This window comes from Pleuronectes platessa, chromosome 7 (genome assembly GCF_947347685.1).
Source record: "Pleuronectes platessa chromosome 7, fPlePla1.1, whole genome shotgun sequence".
NCBI classification, from domain to species: Eukaryota; Metazoa; Chordata; class Actinopteri; order Pleuronectiformes; family Pleuronectidae; genus Pleuronectes; species Pleuronectes platessa.
In genome coordinates, this window is record NC_070632.1 from 23,820,363 (window position 1) to 23,835,722 (window position 15,360).

Below are 15,360 nucleotides of genomic sequence, written 5' to 3' on the forward strand. Positions count from 1 at the left end.
CGACTTGCACACGAATAATGAAGTGTGTGTCTCTTAGAGAGTGAGCGGAGCGGGGGGGGGGGGGGGGGGGGGAGCCCCGGCGCCTGTGTGTGTGTGTGCTGTCCGCGACACACACAACACTGTAGGAAGCCACTGCAGAGGGGCGGCTCTTCAGAGCCGCGGGTTTCAGACCCCTGTCTACGGCGAAAGAGCGATTTGTTTACTGCGCCGTTAAAGAGATGCGGATGTTAAAACACATATGAAAACAATGAAAAAAAGTAGCGTGGATGTAGCCTAAAATTACAGATTTCCTTCTTCCTGGGCTCTTCTGTTTTTATTTCATCACCTTTTCATCATATTAATTATTTTATTTATTTACAGGACACTGACCCCTGACCTCCTTACTGTCGATCAGACACATCACTGGTGACCCAGGCCCCTCAATGACCATACACTCCATTGTGTGAAGGAGAATCTACAAGATGCACCTGTAAGCAAACCAGATTTCATCATTCTTACTGAAACGTTTAAGAGTTGAAGTTAGAGTGACAAAGCAGCAGCGGCACCAGAACGGTGTTTATGTCTTAACTTAGTTTTTCCCCAAACCCCCAACTCTCACACACACACACACCACCATGCTATGTATAGGTGTCACCTTTTCCAGTGTATTTAACATACAGTGCATTCCACGGCACCTAATGGAGAATTGTGTCACTCTACTCACATTGTTCATAGATGAGGAACAACAATGAGCCGACCAGTTGTATGAATATCAATTAAGTATTTGTACTTGCCTACATGTCTGCTAGTGCCCCCTACAGGTTGCACTGTACATTATAGCTGCAATAGCAAAGTGCTAGAGAGAGCAAGAAACATACTGATCATATAATTTCCTGATACTTCATATCATAAAATCATGAGTGAACTCATTGAGGATTTCACATATTTCAGGCAACTCTCTGTTTCTCCAGGATGAGTGTGAGCTTGGAGCAGATGTGGACGTTGCTGACGTAGTTGAGCAGATTCCGGACCAGGAGCCAATGCTCCAGTTCTGAAATACGTTAACTCGTAAGACGAGCTGACACTACAGAGTGAAGCATCAGACACAGGACTGGGAGCTGCACTGACTCAGAAAGGTAAACCAGTAGCATTTGGGAGTAGGGCACAGAGGGGCTATGCCCAAATTGAGAAGGAGTGCTTTGCCACTGTGTTTGGGATGGAAAAGTTTCATCAGTACACATATGGAGGAGAAGTATCAGTACAGAGCGACCATAAGCCGCTGGAAAATATACACAGGAAAACACTACTTACTATTACTTGCATCAAAGAGACTGGAGAGGATGCAGGACAGGATCCGTATTTGGTTAAACTGGACCCTGAACAAACAGAGCCAAGCACAGATTATTTTAAGGAGAAGGATAAGGACCCTTCTTCTTGAGCTAATAGAATTGAGCTCATAGAGTTGTTTGTACATGTTGTTTGTTACAAACAACACACAGGGACTGAGGAACAACAGACGGAGACAGCAGAAACACTACAACTACACAACGGAGGACATGGACTCACTTTAAAAAAGAGGACATTGTGAGAGTTCAACCTTTTGAGCTGCAAAAGGTCTTGAAATCAGCGAAGGTGATTTAACCTGTGAGTCACAGATCTTTTATGAGGTGATGCTGCAGTTAGGGCGTAGTTAAGAGAAGGAACCAACGACATCTCAGACAGAATCAGGTTCCATCCACCACACCACCACAAACAAGGAATTTGGTACATGCACCAAGAGAGGGTGTGGGGAGGCGGGTCAGCTCAGGTCCCGAGGTTATTAGACCTCACATTCTCCAAGACTGTCAGGACTTAGGCAGGGACTCTGGCAAATGTGTTAAATGTGTTTGGCGTGATTGTTACATGAAAAAACATATACAAATGTATGTAGTGTGTGTGCACAGATTGTTTACAATGTTATGTTTCAGTATGTTTACTTTATACAATAAGTCCAAGTAGGATAGTCATATTTTGTTAAGAAGAGCATTGTGATTAAGTGTTAAATGAGTTAAAATACTCCACTAACTGGACAGAGGAACGGTGGCAGTTTTCTCATGCTTTTTAGTTTTATTGTGAAAACACCGTCACTAAGGAAACAACTGACAAGTAAAAGTAAAAAAAAAAGTATATGTTTTAAGGTAACATTTGAAATACATACAAATTAGTTCGCTTAAACTGATGATGATCCTATTATGATGTATGGCTAGGACTTCATAACTCTGGATGTAGAGCTTAACTATTATTACTATCAGCAAAATTAAAATAAAAACTGATAAAAATATGTAAAAAAAAAAAAAAAAAGGACAAAGAATACAGCCTATTCAATCTTTGGGATCCTAAACTATAATTGACAGGGTTGAAATAATTATACAGTGATATATCACTGCATTGCTCATTAGAGTAAATCACTTACATGGGGAGCTGTGAACATTTCTTGTACATGTGGTTCAATGACACAGCTGCTGATTTGTTTGTGTGAAGAGGCCTTAAATGAAAGTCATCATTAAATGTAAAACACTATTTTATTTCATGGATATTGCATTTATTGGTTGTAATGGGCAGATAAGCAAGAACAGGTTTCCCAGCAACTATGACCAGCTCATATAACAAAGTGAATTTATATTGACATGGAAAGCTTACGTCCGCTCAGTTACACAGATATCTGCTGTCATTCTGCTCTGCAGGGACCAAAGTTTCAGCATGTGTCTGAGTCTTAAACCAAACTAATGAATTAAGACCAAGTTGTTCTGGAGTGCAATACAGAACAGGGACAAGCACTGATGATGTATCATTAAATGGTATTTACTATATTTATTTAATTCCTTTAATCCAATAACAGAACGTCAGATGACCCTATCACTAAAATGGACTTCATAGTTTGAGTTATCAAATCCACTTGTACTTGTCAACACTGTGAAATGTGTTGACGCCTCCTTAAAAAGATGGCCAAAATTGTTTCTAACTTTTGATGCTGATGTTATGTCAGGTTTCTCTTATGAAGACATTTCACACCTAAATTAATCTAAACTGGTTCAATTAAATAAAACAATCTGAAGGGACACATCATGTGATTTAGGGTGAATCAGCACTAAACCTTTGGATAATCCAGGGTTGAATCAGCATCAGGGTCAGGTACACAACATGCCTTCAAGTTTTCACCCACACAGAGCAGCTTTAGGTATGGACTTCACCTTTAAGGACATAGTCACACGTGTGCGAATGCATCAGTGGCAAACCTTCACATCATCTTCACCTAATATCAGTGCAAGTGAGGGGTAGGATAAAACATTCGCTTCACATGGAGTTCAACTTTGGGAAACTTCGACCTGCGATACTGGTTTTGCATTTGCATGCGTGTGACTGTGCCAACTTGAATCTGTGGATCTTGAGCGGCTTCAGTTTCCTACAAGAGAACCCACAGCCACCCCACCAATATAGTTCCTTTATATCTTTATCCCTTAAATAGCTGCATAATACTCTCTTTCAAATTATGCGTTTGTAAAACATTTTTATTTACTGCCCAAGCCCTCTTTATTTTTTTACTGAGAACATTTAAATAACATAAGAACTAAATGTGGAACAGTGTTGATTAACACAGAGGATGGTGGTGGGTTGGATGAAGGTTTGGACTCAGTCTCTCCTCTGTTATGTACACTGAAGTTGCGGCGACGTGAGGCCGGCAGATTAGAAGTTGATGGCTTTGCCGAAGGAAGCGGCCAAGTTTGCTTCTCTGAAGGCCTCCGACACAGTCTGCAGGAGGATGGCCAGAGTGAGGAGGGGGAAATGGGTGAGGGGGGGGGGGGCAGGAGAAGAGAGATTATATTTCTGTCAAGTTTTTGTGATATATAACTGTTATGGGTATATTTGTGATGCTTTGTTCTGCGTGCGTGCAGGCGTGCGCCTGTGTGCGTGTGTGCATGTAACATACGGGATGGGCGTGGCAGACTCTGGCAACATCTTCACAGGAAGCTCCGTACTCCATGGCCAAAGCAGCTTCATTGACAATTTCTCCGGCACCCTGCAGGAAAACACACAAATATTCAATCGCCAGTCAGTATTTAGATGAACATGATGGCACAGAAACAACACTCCTGAGAGTGTGACACCACGGATCACAAGGCTTTATTACAGACACTGGAACATCTTATTGAGATTAGAGGGAAAGCATGAAGCTGGTTTAAGTCGTACTTAGATCAAATCCAGTTTGTTTACATTAACAAGGACAAACTGTGAATGTTAGCAGGAAAGTCTGTATTTGACCTGTAACGACAGTTTGGATGGTGGTTTCCTTGGCCTCCTAATCTACTGTAAGGAACCAGGATGCATCCTTTTACTGACACATACAACAGGCCTCCTTCCACCTGGGCCATATTAGTCACTAATCTTAACAGTTGAGGCCTTGGCAAACAAGCAACTCGCATGTTCTGCCAGGCAACTTGACTATTTTGTCATTGGCGTCATGTGACTTTGAACTGAGTGATGTAGCAGCTCTTTGTGGTTCAACAAAAGGATCTTCCTCTTTGATAAAGCACAGAAAAACATGGAAATAAGGCCCTGGTTCAAAGTTTTGATGTGAACCACTTAGACAGGATGCAATATGTGTGTATACGATTAAGACCAGGTGCAAGGTCTGCGTGCTTCTACCTAAGTAGTACAGGGTACAGCAGCGTTTCATTGATGAAAAGAATGATGAAGATTCAGACCCAGATGATGTGTCTGTTGATCAAGGCTTAGTTGTTAAAAATCGTGTTTTAGGTGGAAAGAAGAGTGGGGATCTCTTTTAGTTTGCTATGTTTATTGGTTATTTTAAAAATGTTCATGAAGTTAAGGGAAAAGGCAATTGTTTACAATGAAAACCAAATTTATAAGCTACCAAATTTTTGTATTTCACGTCACTATCTGCTTCAGAGGCCGAGAAACTAAGTTTTTGCGAACATTGGTACATTTGTCCACTCTTCAGAAAATCCTCAGGTTGTCCTCAACCGACACCTGGTTTTAAAGTATGTTTCTATTCAGGGCTTTAGGTCTTTAAGGGTTGCATTTTGGAAAGCCAGCCCCAGTGTTTGCCATTATGCATACTGACTCACTGTACAGGCTTCATGGAAATACATGGACCCACTGATAGGACTGTGATATCCTCTTCATTTCTGCTGCTCCTGTTCCACCTTTATAATTACTTTACCTACGTTATTTAATGAGTCTGATCAACTACAGACTTAACTCATCAGCAGCTTTCACCAATTTACCAGCCAACTAAAACAGCTGTCCACTCCCTCTGTGTTTTGTCTCTCATACAGGATAGGTCATGTGTCTGGTGTGGGATGCAGCTTACAGGTCCGACAATGTGCGCTCCCATCATCCTGTCTGTCTCCTTGTGGCTGAGGATCTTCACCAGGCCATCAGTGTCACCGATGGTTTTGGCTCGACTGTTGGCTGCGAAGGGGAACTTGCCAACTCTGTATGGAATGCCCTGAGGAGCAGAGGAGGAAGACGCGATTCGATTTGATACAGTTTGATTAGTGACAAATCATGATAAACATTATCCCAAGGCAATTTACAATTTACTTACAATATTATAGAGAAACCCCACAGTTCCCACAATAAGCAATGGAGATAGTAAAACACTGCTGGACATGCCGCTCAGACAAAAACAGAATCTCGAAATTGAGATATACATTTCTGGTCTGCAATGTTTCATTATACGAACACATGTAGAGGCTGGTATTTGTTTGTTTTGCACCTTCCCATTGATCATTTGTATTCTTCATTAAGGCTTTCTAGTGGACTGGTGAGGTCAAATGTGAGGAAAGCCTCATATGGCTGACATTGTGAATAACAAATGCAGATTGAGAAATGGCTCAGTTTAACCACAAACAATTTAGTGAGATGAAGATGGGAGCGGCATGGTGGTGTCGGCAGTGGTGTGCTTAACATGCAATTACCACTCAACTATTTCCTGTTTCTACCACTTTGGAATTTATATTTAAACCCTACGATCTGTCCAGGACCTGCCCCCCACTCACCCAATGTCAGCTGAGATTGGCTCCAGCTCCCCATGTGACACTCAAAGGATAAACTTCAAAGATAATGGATTTAAACTGCTTTATAATTGAACTGAATTATCAGCTTGATCTGCAGCTACTTGCTCTATAGAGCTTTATAGTGATTTTCAGCTCATTTAAATTTTTCTATTTATTGATTTACTTCATTATATCACCATTTTACTTTCTAATTGTTTAAATCGTTGCTCTAAAAAAACTAATTTAAAGCAGATTTAAATTAAACAATGACTTGACATAAATAGTTTTGTTTGATAAGACATTATGGAAATGCCGCCTGTAATCTTAATTTATTTTGTAATTGTTTTATAATTCTACATGAATTAGTATCACCCTCCTAATAATCATCACCCCCTTACTCTCACCTCTTCTTTGAGCTGCTCCTCTGTCTTGCCCACCCAGGCCACCTCAGGATGTGTGTAGATCACAGAGGGAACACAGTTGTAGTCGATGTGCACTGCGCCGCCGGCGATGCCCTCAACACAGATGACGCCCTCGTCTTCAGCCTTGTGGGCCAACATTGGTCCGGCGATCACATCACCAATTGCATAAATACTGAGGGGAGAAAACGGTCACAGAAACGTCTTGTTTTACTTTAAAAACTTTACATCCGATATTTAGCTGCTTCTTATCAAAGCATTATAAATGTATCAGGTATTTAATTTAAGGGATTCCTATCTTAAATGTTAAATAACAAATTTTGGATTTAGCAAACTGTAACGACCAGTTTCTCCACCTGTATCAGGAGGACGATACCTTTTCAGATCATCACTAAGTCATATAAATAATATTTGGTATGCCAACGGGTCGGGCCGCCTCCCACAGATAACTATTTGTTTACATGAGTCAGCATAAACTAGGAGATACCTGGGTACTTTGGTCTGGAAGCGGTTGTTGACGGGGATGCGCCCCCTGTTGTCCACCTCAAGGCCAACAGAATCCAGACCGAGGTTCTGAGTGAAAGGTCGTCTTCCGACACAGACCAGCAGCACGTCACACGTCAGCGTCTCATTCTTCCCCCCGGCTGCCGCCTCCACTCTGCAACAACACATACATCAACAAGTTCTGTTACAAACTGGTGCCACACTCTGGTCATTAATAACCACTTTCCTTAGTGTCAATATTTCAAAAGTCAATAGCTTCGGAAGTGTTTTACTGACGCCACATCGATCTTCCCATCGGGCCTTTTGGTGGCTCCCATGACTTTGGTGCCGAGCTTGAACTTGAGGCCCTGCTTCTGTAGAATACGCTGGAAGTTCTTGGAGATCTCCATGTCAATGCCCATGCCGCCGACATGTCCAAGGAACTCTACCGCTGTGACCTTCGAGCCCAGACGCTGCCACACTGAACCCTAAAGTACAGGAGGTCAAACATTTATGTGACTAAGAGGAGAGATTCAAGTGCTCCAAACTAAACAGGACATGAGATGTTGGTGCTATGACCAACATAGCACCAACATAAATGTGTTTGTCGGTGAATGAGACTAAGGTGAGACTGACCAGCTCCACTCCAATGACTCCAGCTCCAATCACAATCAGCTCCTCGGGCACTTTCTTCAGGGACAAAGCTCCTGTTGATGACACAACGATCTCCTCATCAATCTGAAGGAAGAAACAAACAAAAGAACAAAAGATTTAACATGTTTGAAACAGCCTTCAACATCTTTTTTCCCCATATACATTTTAGCAGCAAACAGTTAGACTTGGCATCCGCTGATGATTTAACTATTAAGCAAAGGAGGAAATATATCGTGATATTCTGAAATACTTGCAGTAGAGGGGAAATACAAAATGGGAAATGTTTGTTGGTTAGCTATCTTAGCCTGGAGAGAAAAAAATTTAAACGTTTGGAATTATGTCAGCTCTTCAGAAAACCCTCAGGTGGGGGGGGGGTTTGATTTTAAACAACACATCGGTTTTAGAGTGTGATTTTGTTCTATGCCTTAGTTCTTAATGGGTTAATGATGAACGATTTCTTCTTTGTTTTATATGAACCATGAGTTGCCAGGAGTGACATATAGAGAATTATTGTTTAGCAGCAAATCTTTGACAAGCTATTTTTTTTTCCTAAATTAACAGAAGAGGAACTTATTTCATGATAAACTCATGGTGAATAACAGAAGCGAGTCTCAAAGCATCCAGTTACAATATAAACAAATTTATTTAAACTTCCTTGCTTGTTATATTTTTGTTAGATCATTAAATGGATCAAGGTTTTGAAAATGTTTGGTCTCCATATTTTCCATCTTTCATATTTGCTTGTAAAGATTTCAGCGGGAGGGAAACTCAGCTGTACCTGGATCCCAGGGAAGGGCGTGACCTCTGAGCCAGTGGCGATGAGGATGTTCTTGGTGTTGATGACTTGCATGCTGCCGTCTTCTGCCGTGGCCGTCACCTGGTTTTTACCCGTCACCCTTCCATAACCATTTACATGGGTCACCTGAGGGGAGAAGGGGGACACATCATACTGTCAACACCATGGATGCGTGAATAAGATGCAAAACAAGAACTGTTAACACGGAGAGAAGTCTGACTTTGTTCTGTTTGAATAGATGTGCGATTCCGCCGGTCAGAGCTTTGACCGCCCCGCTCTTCTGAGCCATCATCTTCTCCAGGTTCAAGGAGAGGCCTGAAACTGATACAAACACAGACCTCCAACAATTAGTCTTTTTATCGATTAGTCGATAAACAGGAAAATCTGAGATTCTGTTTTCATCTGAACTAATCCACTTAGCTGCACTAAATATCCACAGATTTCTTACTTTCGATGCCTCTGCTTTCAAAGTCCTTGCCATGAGCCAAGTGGTACAGGTGCGAGTTGTTCAGCAGAGCCTGCAGACACAAAACATCATTCTCAAGACTTTTCATTCATATGCAGTCATTTTGAAGTAGTTTATGTTCAGTTTTTCCAGAAATGGTGCTGGATACCAGCAGGAAATAATACAATTTCTGACATAAGGATACATACTGCATCCAACTAAATAACTGAGAACAGAAATGGGAAGAACAGAAGATGCGGGATGTTCTCATTGAAATAATCACATTATCAGAGTTTGTTCACCGCAGTCTCGTCAACTGCTCCAACTACAAACACATTTCACTATATCAGTCAGAAAGAGAAGCAGTCTATAACCTTTGAGGGGATGCAGCCGACATTCAGACAGGTCCCACCCAGCGTTAGATTCTTCTCCACACACACTGTCTGTTGAAGAAAACAAATGTTATAGAGAGAGCATCTGCATTATTGTTTCTACACTACAAAGAAAACATGCATTATTGACTATAAACTGCCAGCTCTGTGACCTGCATTCAGTAAGTGTGTTTCTACAATATAACAATAACTATCACATTAAATGAAATTAATATGTTGCATTTCTATCAGTAAATACTCTTGGGGAGGAGTCTTACTTTGAAGCCGAGCTGTGCAGCTTTGATGGCAGCGACATAGCCGCCTGGACCGGAGCCCACCACTGTGATATCGGCATCAACTATAGAAAGGAAACACAGCAACTTTATCATGCCTTTGAGTAAAATAGGAATTTGACATATTATTGAAGGCTCTATACATATAAACTTGCTGTACAGTCTGGCAGTTAAAGCTCTGACACTACACTGACGTCCCAAGTTTGTGTCCGACTCTGCCTTTGTCTAATTTTTGAATATTCTGTCATCTCTCTACTTCTGATTATCATAAATGGAATAAAATGGCCACAAAGTATCTAAAAGATAAATAAATGATTAAAGTGGAGTGAAACTAATTCTCGTTCAATGTGTTATACACATTTTCATATTTATATTCTAAATCTCGATCATGTTTTTTTCTTCCTGTGAGGTTTGTTTCATGTCAAGCTCTGCATTTATGAGATTTGAAAAATAGCTAAATCCACTACCTCATATTCACCATTAAGGAAACCTGATCCATTACGTTTGAGGAGTCACAAGTTTCAGTCACATAAACATCAGCAAAGACTTTACATACTCTTAGAATAGCAATTTCACGTTACCTTTTATTTAATTACTATTTAAGATGATTGATCTTAAATACTATGGATTTTTGGCATCAACTATTATTAGGTATCATAGCTTTGTTTGTCCATATGTTGGTGGCAGACCTGACATTAATTTTTACACAAGAGAAAACTTCTGAATATAACAAAAGCAATGACTCACACAAGTTTTCTTAAAACATGTCAGGGAGCCACTACACTTTTAAAACCTTTTTAATAATATATTTGAATGAACTTTAACCAGGTCAGCGAAAATCTATCATGATTACCTTGATTTTTTTGTAGTTGCAAACTGCACATTATAGTAATTCTTAGTCGTACAGTTAATTTAATCAATGCAACCTGGTCCCTGACAAAAGGAAGAAAATGGATGTTTTTTTTAAAACTCGTGTTTAATATATTTTAAGCTTTTGACGTGTGTCTCTTTGAGACCTTTCAGAGACATATACCCAGGTATGTGTTCCATCGATCTGATGTAATAAGTAGGTCCAGCGTCAGTTAAAAGGCACACAACTATCAAACATGGGGCTAAAGTTCATAAGAGAACAAGCCATTAATGAGGTAATAATTTCTTACTTGCTGCTTTGTCAGCATAGGTTCTGACAGATAGAGCTGTAGCTCCATGTAGTTTGCAGGGAAGTTGGTGGCTCCGCTGTGAATAGGAATAAAAAAACAGTGAGAAAAACAGTGTCACAACCCAACATTTAAACACCTTATAAGTATACTACAGCATCCTGTAATGTGATTTCACTTCAGAGTCAAAGTAAAACTAAATGTTCGATCAAATGTTTAGAACAATATAACAGCAATGCAATTTATTATAAAGAATGAAAGCAGCCAAGGTCGAGGTAATTAAACCAGTTCAACTTCTACGAGAAAAACAGACCTTTGTGTGTCATCTGTTTCTACTCAGGCACAAGTATCTACTTACAATATTTTCCATATGAACTACCTGTCATGACATTACCCTGATTGTTTTGTGTATTCCTTCACCAAAATGTCTACAATCAGTTGCTCAACTACATTGTTTAAGTCACAGTGGAAGATTTTGGAAAGAAAAAAAGTTCCTCGTAAACACAGTTAGCATCCCACCGATCAGGATATAAGAAGGTAAAGTGAAAAAAGGGGCTCATATTATCGTACAACCAAACTTTACACATGCCACTGATACTTTATACTTTTACAGGACATGTACGAAGAAGCATCACGATCAGGAGAAATAATTTAATGTGTGTACGTTGTGGGGTTAGAGTCTCCTTTTTTCAATAAGGACTAAACTATTTGCTTACAGCTGTAGTAGATGGGACCTGTCACTTGTTGCGCAGTTAGCAAGAAGAGAACGAGTGACGGTGATGGTGGATACGACTTGTCAAACTAATAGTTACAAAACAGATGATTATTTCGTACAGTTGTGAGCATTCTGTGTTAGGAGTTAGGTAACCACTGCTAACTAGCTTAGCGTGCTAACGTGACATGTAGGGAAATAAATCAAAACATCGGTTTGCTACATCGACTTGTCAGTAGCGTTATTGTAAAACTATATACAAATGCCAACACACAAACGTCACTTATTTCCATCTGTTTATCATGTGTTTGCAGTATGAAGGAGGTATCTAACTTTACCTCCTTCTTTCCATGTTTTTCACTACAAAAAGGAAAGATTATTTCCAATTTAAGGACATTTTCGCTAGTATCATTCACGCTGAACTGTAGAAGAAACATTTATAAAATTGGCAATAATAACAGTTTCCTATTAAGTGACATCTTTTTTCAACACAACCCAAACTACTGTGAATTGCAGCTTCGCCTAGTGGAGTCTGGTGTTGCGTCCTCTCCGTATGACTTCCCCGGACAACAGCTAGCTAGCTGGCCCACTGGTTAGGCCCGGGCGGAAGATGAGAAACAACCAGTATTCCCGTAAACGAGCAGCCAGTGAGACCAGTCTATCCAACCCAGACAACTTACGATGGTTAGTGGTTAAGCAATGTCTACACTCACCGTGGCCAGAGAGCGGTATAACTGAGTCCAGCTCTGCATGTTGTTAGTGTTGCTGCCCCGATCAGTCACCTACAGCAGGCCGAGTGTGAAGGACTCCTCACACTGCGCAGGCGCACTACCACTGCACAAAAACACGGAGTGTCGCCTTCAAATGACGTAGGTTACTGCGAGGGATCCAAACATAGATAGGTCCAAATCTCTATATAGTCTTTGGTCCAAACGAAACAATTTAAAAAATAACATTTACTAGTAAAGTAAAATAAATCACCAGTAATGTATTCATCCTGCAGTACAGTCTCTTGTCAAGCCAGATTCATTTATATAAAGTAATAAAAAAAGCAGGAGTTGAAGCAATGTGCTCAAAGGCAAAGCAACAGGTGTAAAGATTAAAAAGTAAAACCAGTGTGAGAGGAAAATGCAATAAAAGAAGCAAAGCTAACACGCACACGATAAAAAATTTAAGTATTTTAGGTGAATAATACATTGTAATATTACGACAACTTAAATGGAAATCTGAGATGTCAAGGATTGATTTGTATGAGAATAAATTTGTAAATTTACGAGAAAAAAAAGTTGTAATTTTACGAGGATAAAGTTATAGCATTGCAAGATTACAGTTATATTTTTACAAGATAAATTTACATTTGCAATATTACAAGAATAGATTTTAAGCTATGTGTCATGTTTTATACCAGATCAGCCTGTCACTTGTTTTTAATGTTGTACTTATAGGCTGCTCAATAACAAAATGCATAATCCTTTGGCTGATCAGCACAACATTATCATATTATATTATATATAAGGACTTTGAAAAGTTGTGCAAAAATTGATTCTATTCAGAAGAAAGACACACAGATTTGGAGGAACTTGTCTCTTTAGTAGAAAAGAACATGTTTGGTAATCGTAGACTGTGAGGTTTTCAGTACAGTAGATAGTCTCTCAAGAAACAATTAGACTGCTAATCAACATTTTGATCCAGAAGGCAGTAGGAGTGAAACATTGGTATGCATGGGTTTTCCTACAAGCTTGTTTAAACAAAAAAATAAAAAGATTCGTTATTCCTGTTAAATTATGACTTTATTCTTGTTGATACAAAAAATAAAACCAAAGGCTCCATCATACACTGAGCATGAGAAAAAGGTGGAAAGCTTTTAAATCTTCATCCGGCCACTACAGAGAAAAAGATTGTTTTAATGTTTTTATTTATTGGTGATATTTACATTTTCATTTGCATTCAGTTTTCGAAAAAAGTCAAAACAGAAAAAGGCAATGCATATATTGCATTGCGTTGAATGCATTGTATGTCAGGGCCTGATGCAGTTGTGTGGTACTCATTGCAGTTTACACACAGGTTGTAAGCTCCACTAGAGGGCGTCTTCAGCTGTCAATGTTTTTCTCTTCAAACGCATCAAATAACAAAACCTTACTTTGCATTAAATCACAAAACACTGTGTAATTTGATATTATATGATAAGGTAGAGGAAGGTAAAACACTTAAACAGAAATGAGAAGAATAACCAGGAGATAACCATGTGCACATAGTTGTAATTACAATTGCATCACTAAACCCGTGCAGATCAAGGGGTGGATTCAGGACTTCTTCATCACTTTCTTAAACATTGCAAGATATGGTGTTTTTCAACTTTGTCACTGATTCCACAGGGAATAACAGATGGTTGTAGATGAAAATGATCAGGCTCATTTAAGAGATTGATTATTCTGCAATTTGCTGCAGTTGTGGAATTAAATTCTACCCAGTAGAGGTGCATGAATTGCTTTTGGACTACAACACCATCATTCGGACAGAAAAAAGAATGGGGAAAGTTTACCAGGGAAGGAGCAGCCAAAGAAAGGAGAAGATAAGAGCAGCAGTGTGAACGAGAAGGAAATCAGGCTCTCCTCATAATCCTCTTCAGAGAGAGAGGCACTTCTGCTTCACCACTGGCAAAATACCTATCTTGCCTCTCTAAACATACAGACCAGAAGCTATCAGTGGGGCTGAGGGTGATCAGTTCCCTGTTGTCAGACATTCTGGCCACTCCCAAAGACCACCTGGATCACCTTCTCAACCTTCTTCTTAACCTCAAAATATTATCTTCCAAATGAGAAATCCTAATATGAATTGACGTATCTAGGCACAGGCGGGTTGAGTAATATAGGTTGTACTATATCAGGATCAAGAGTCACATCCACTGTTGGCCGCCGGACTCGCTCCAGCTCAGTATCAAGAAGCTTCATTATCTTCTCAGTGAGCGTCTCCTCCAGCCGATTCACTGCTCTCCTTACAATCCCCACATATGATGGAGGATGGACACTGACTCCTGTCCAGTCCTTGGTGGGAGGACCAGTGCTAAGGGACGAGAAGCTTTGGAGGAGGTGGAGGTGGTCTTCAGATTGTGCGAGCGGCTCCACCTCAGCGCTTCTCTTCTTCAACTCTCCGATTTCTTGTTCCAGATCATTGATGAAGCCTTCAGCCTGTTTCTCCTTCATTCTCTGCTCCTCCTTGATCGTCTCGATGAGCTCAGCCTGGCCTCTCTCAACGGACTTCCTCAAAGCCGTGAATACCTGAACACCTTCTTCTATTTCTCTGTCTGCACTTGTCTTACAGAGCTCCACTGAACTTTTGATCTCCATAATTTTCTGTCGTCTGTCTTGGGTCATTTGCTGAAGTTCAGCCTCTCTCATGCTCAGCTCAGCCTTCTTCTCTTCATATTCTTCTTTCAGAGGAACAACATCATGTGTCTTGTGGTCTGAAATGGTGCAGAGCCGGCAGACACACACCTGGTGGGTCTTACAGAACAGCTCCAGCAGTTTATCGTGCTTCGTACACATCCTGCCTTCCAGGTTCTCCACAGGGCCGATCAGCTGATGCTTTTTCAGGCCTGACACTGTGAGGTGCGGCTCCAGGTGAGTGTTGCAGTAGGAGGCCAGACACACCAGGCAAGACTTCAGGGCCTTCACTCTGGCTCCTCTGCAGGCGTCACAGGGAACCTCTCCTGGTTTGGTAGCTTGTTGCTCTGAGCTTTTCTGTTGAGACGACCGTCTGAACTGAGCAGTCATCTCAGAGATGAAGGTGTTAACCCGCAGCTCAGGTCTCTTGAAGAAACGCTCTTTACAGTTGGGACAATAACACAGGACGTTAATATCCCAGTGTCCAGTGATGCATTTGATACAGAAGTTGTGTGCACATGGTAAAGTGACTGGATCAGTGAACACATCCAGACATATGGAGCACAGGAACTGATCCTCAGTCAGCAGGCAGCTGGCAGCAGACATGTC

At 40.6% G+C, this 15,360-nt stretch overlaps 2 protein-coding genes across 2 annotated transcripts; both read right to left on the reverse strand.

The window, feature by feature from the left end:
- Positions 1-2,521: 2,521 nt before the first annotated feature.
- Positions 2,522-12,222, reverse strand: dldh (dihydrolipoamide dehydrogenase). Its single transcript, XM_053427074.1, has 14 exons — positions 12,082-12,222; positions 10,660-10,735; positions 9,485-9,564; positions 9,210-9,278; positions 8,839-8,908; positions 8,611-8,711; positions 8,373-8,516; positions 7,577-7,678; positions 7,238-7,428; positions 6,945-7,115; positions 6,443-6,632; positions 5,351-5,488; positions 3,947-4,036; positions 2,522-3,768 (listed from the first exon to the last, which is right to left on the reverse strand). The coding sequence occupies exons 1-14, from the start codon at positions 12,118-12,120 to the stop codon at positions 3,703-3,705; spliced, it is 1,527 nt and encodes a 508-aa protein (XP_053283049.1). The 5' UTR covers positions 12,121-12,222; the 3' UTR covers positions 2,522-3,702.
- A 1,748-nt stretch (positions 12,223-13,970) lies between these two features.
- LOC128444786 (E3 ubiquitin-protein ligase TRIM41-like) lies at positions 13,971-15,360 on the reverse strand. Its single transcript, XM_053427443.1, is given in 2 exon segments — positions 13,971-14,138; positions 14,140-15,360. Coding segments are annotated over 2 exon segments (1,386 nt in total). The 5' UTR covers positions 15,358-15,360.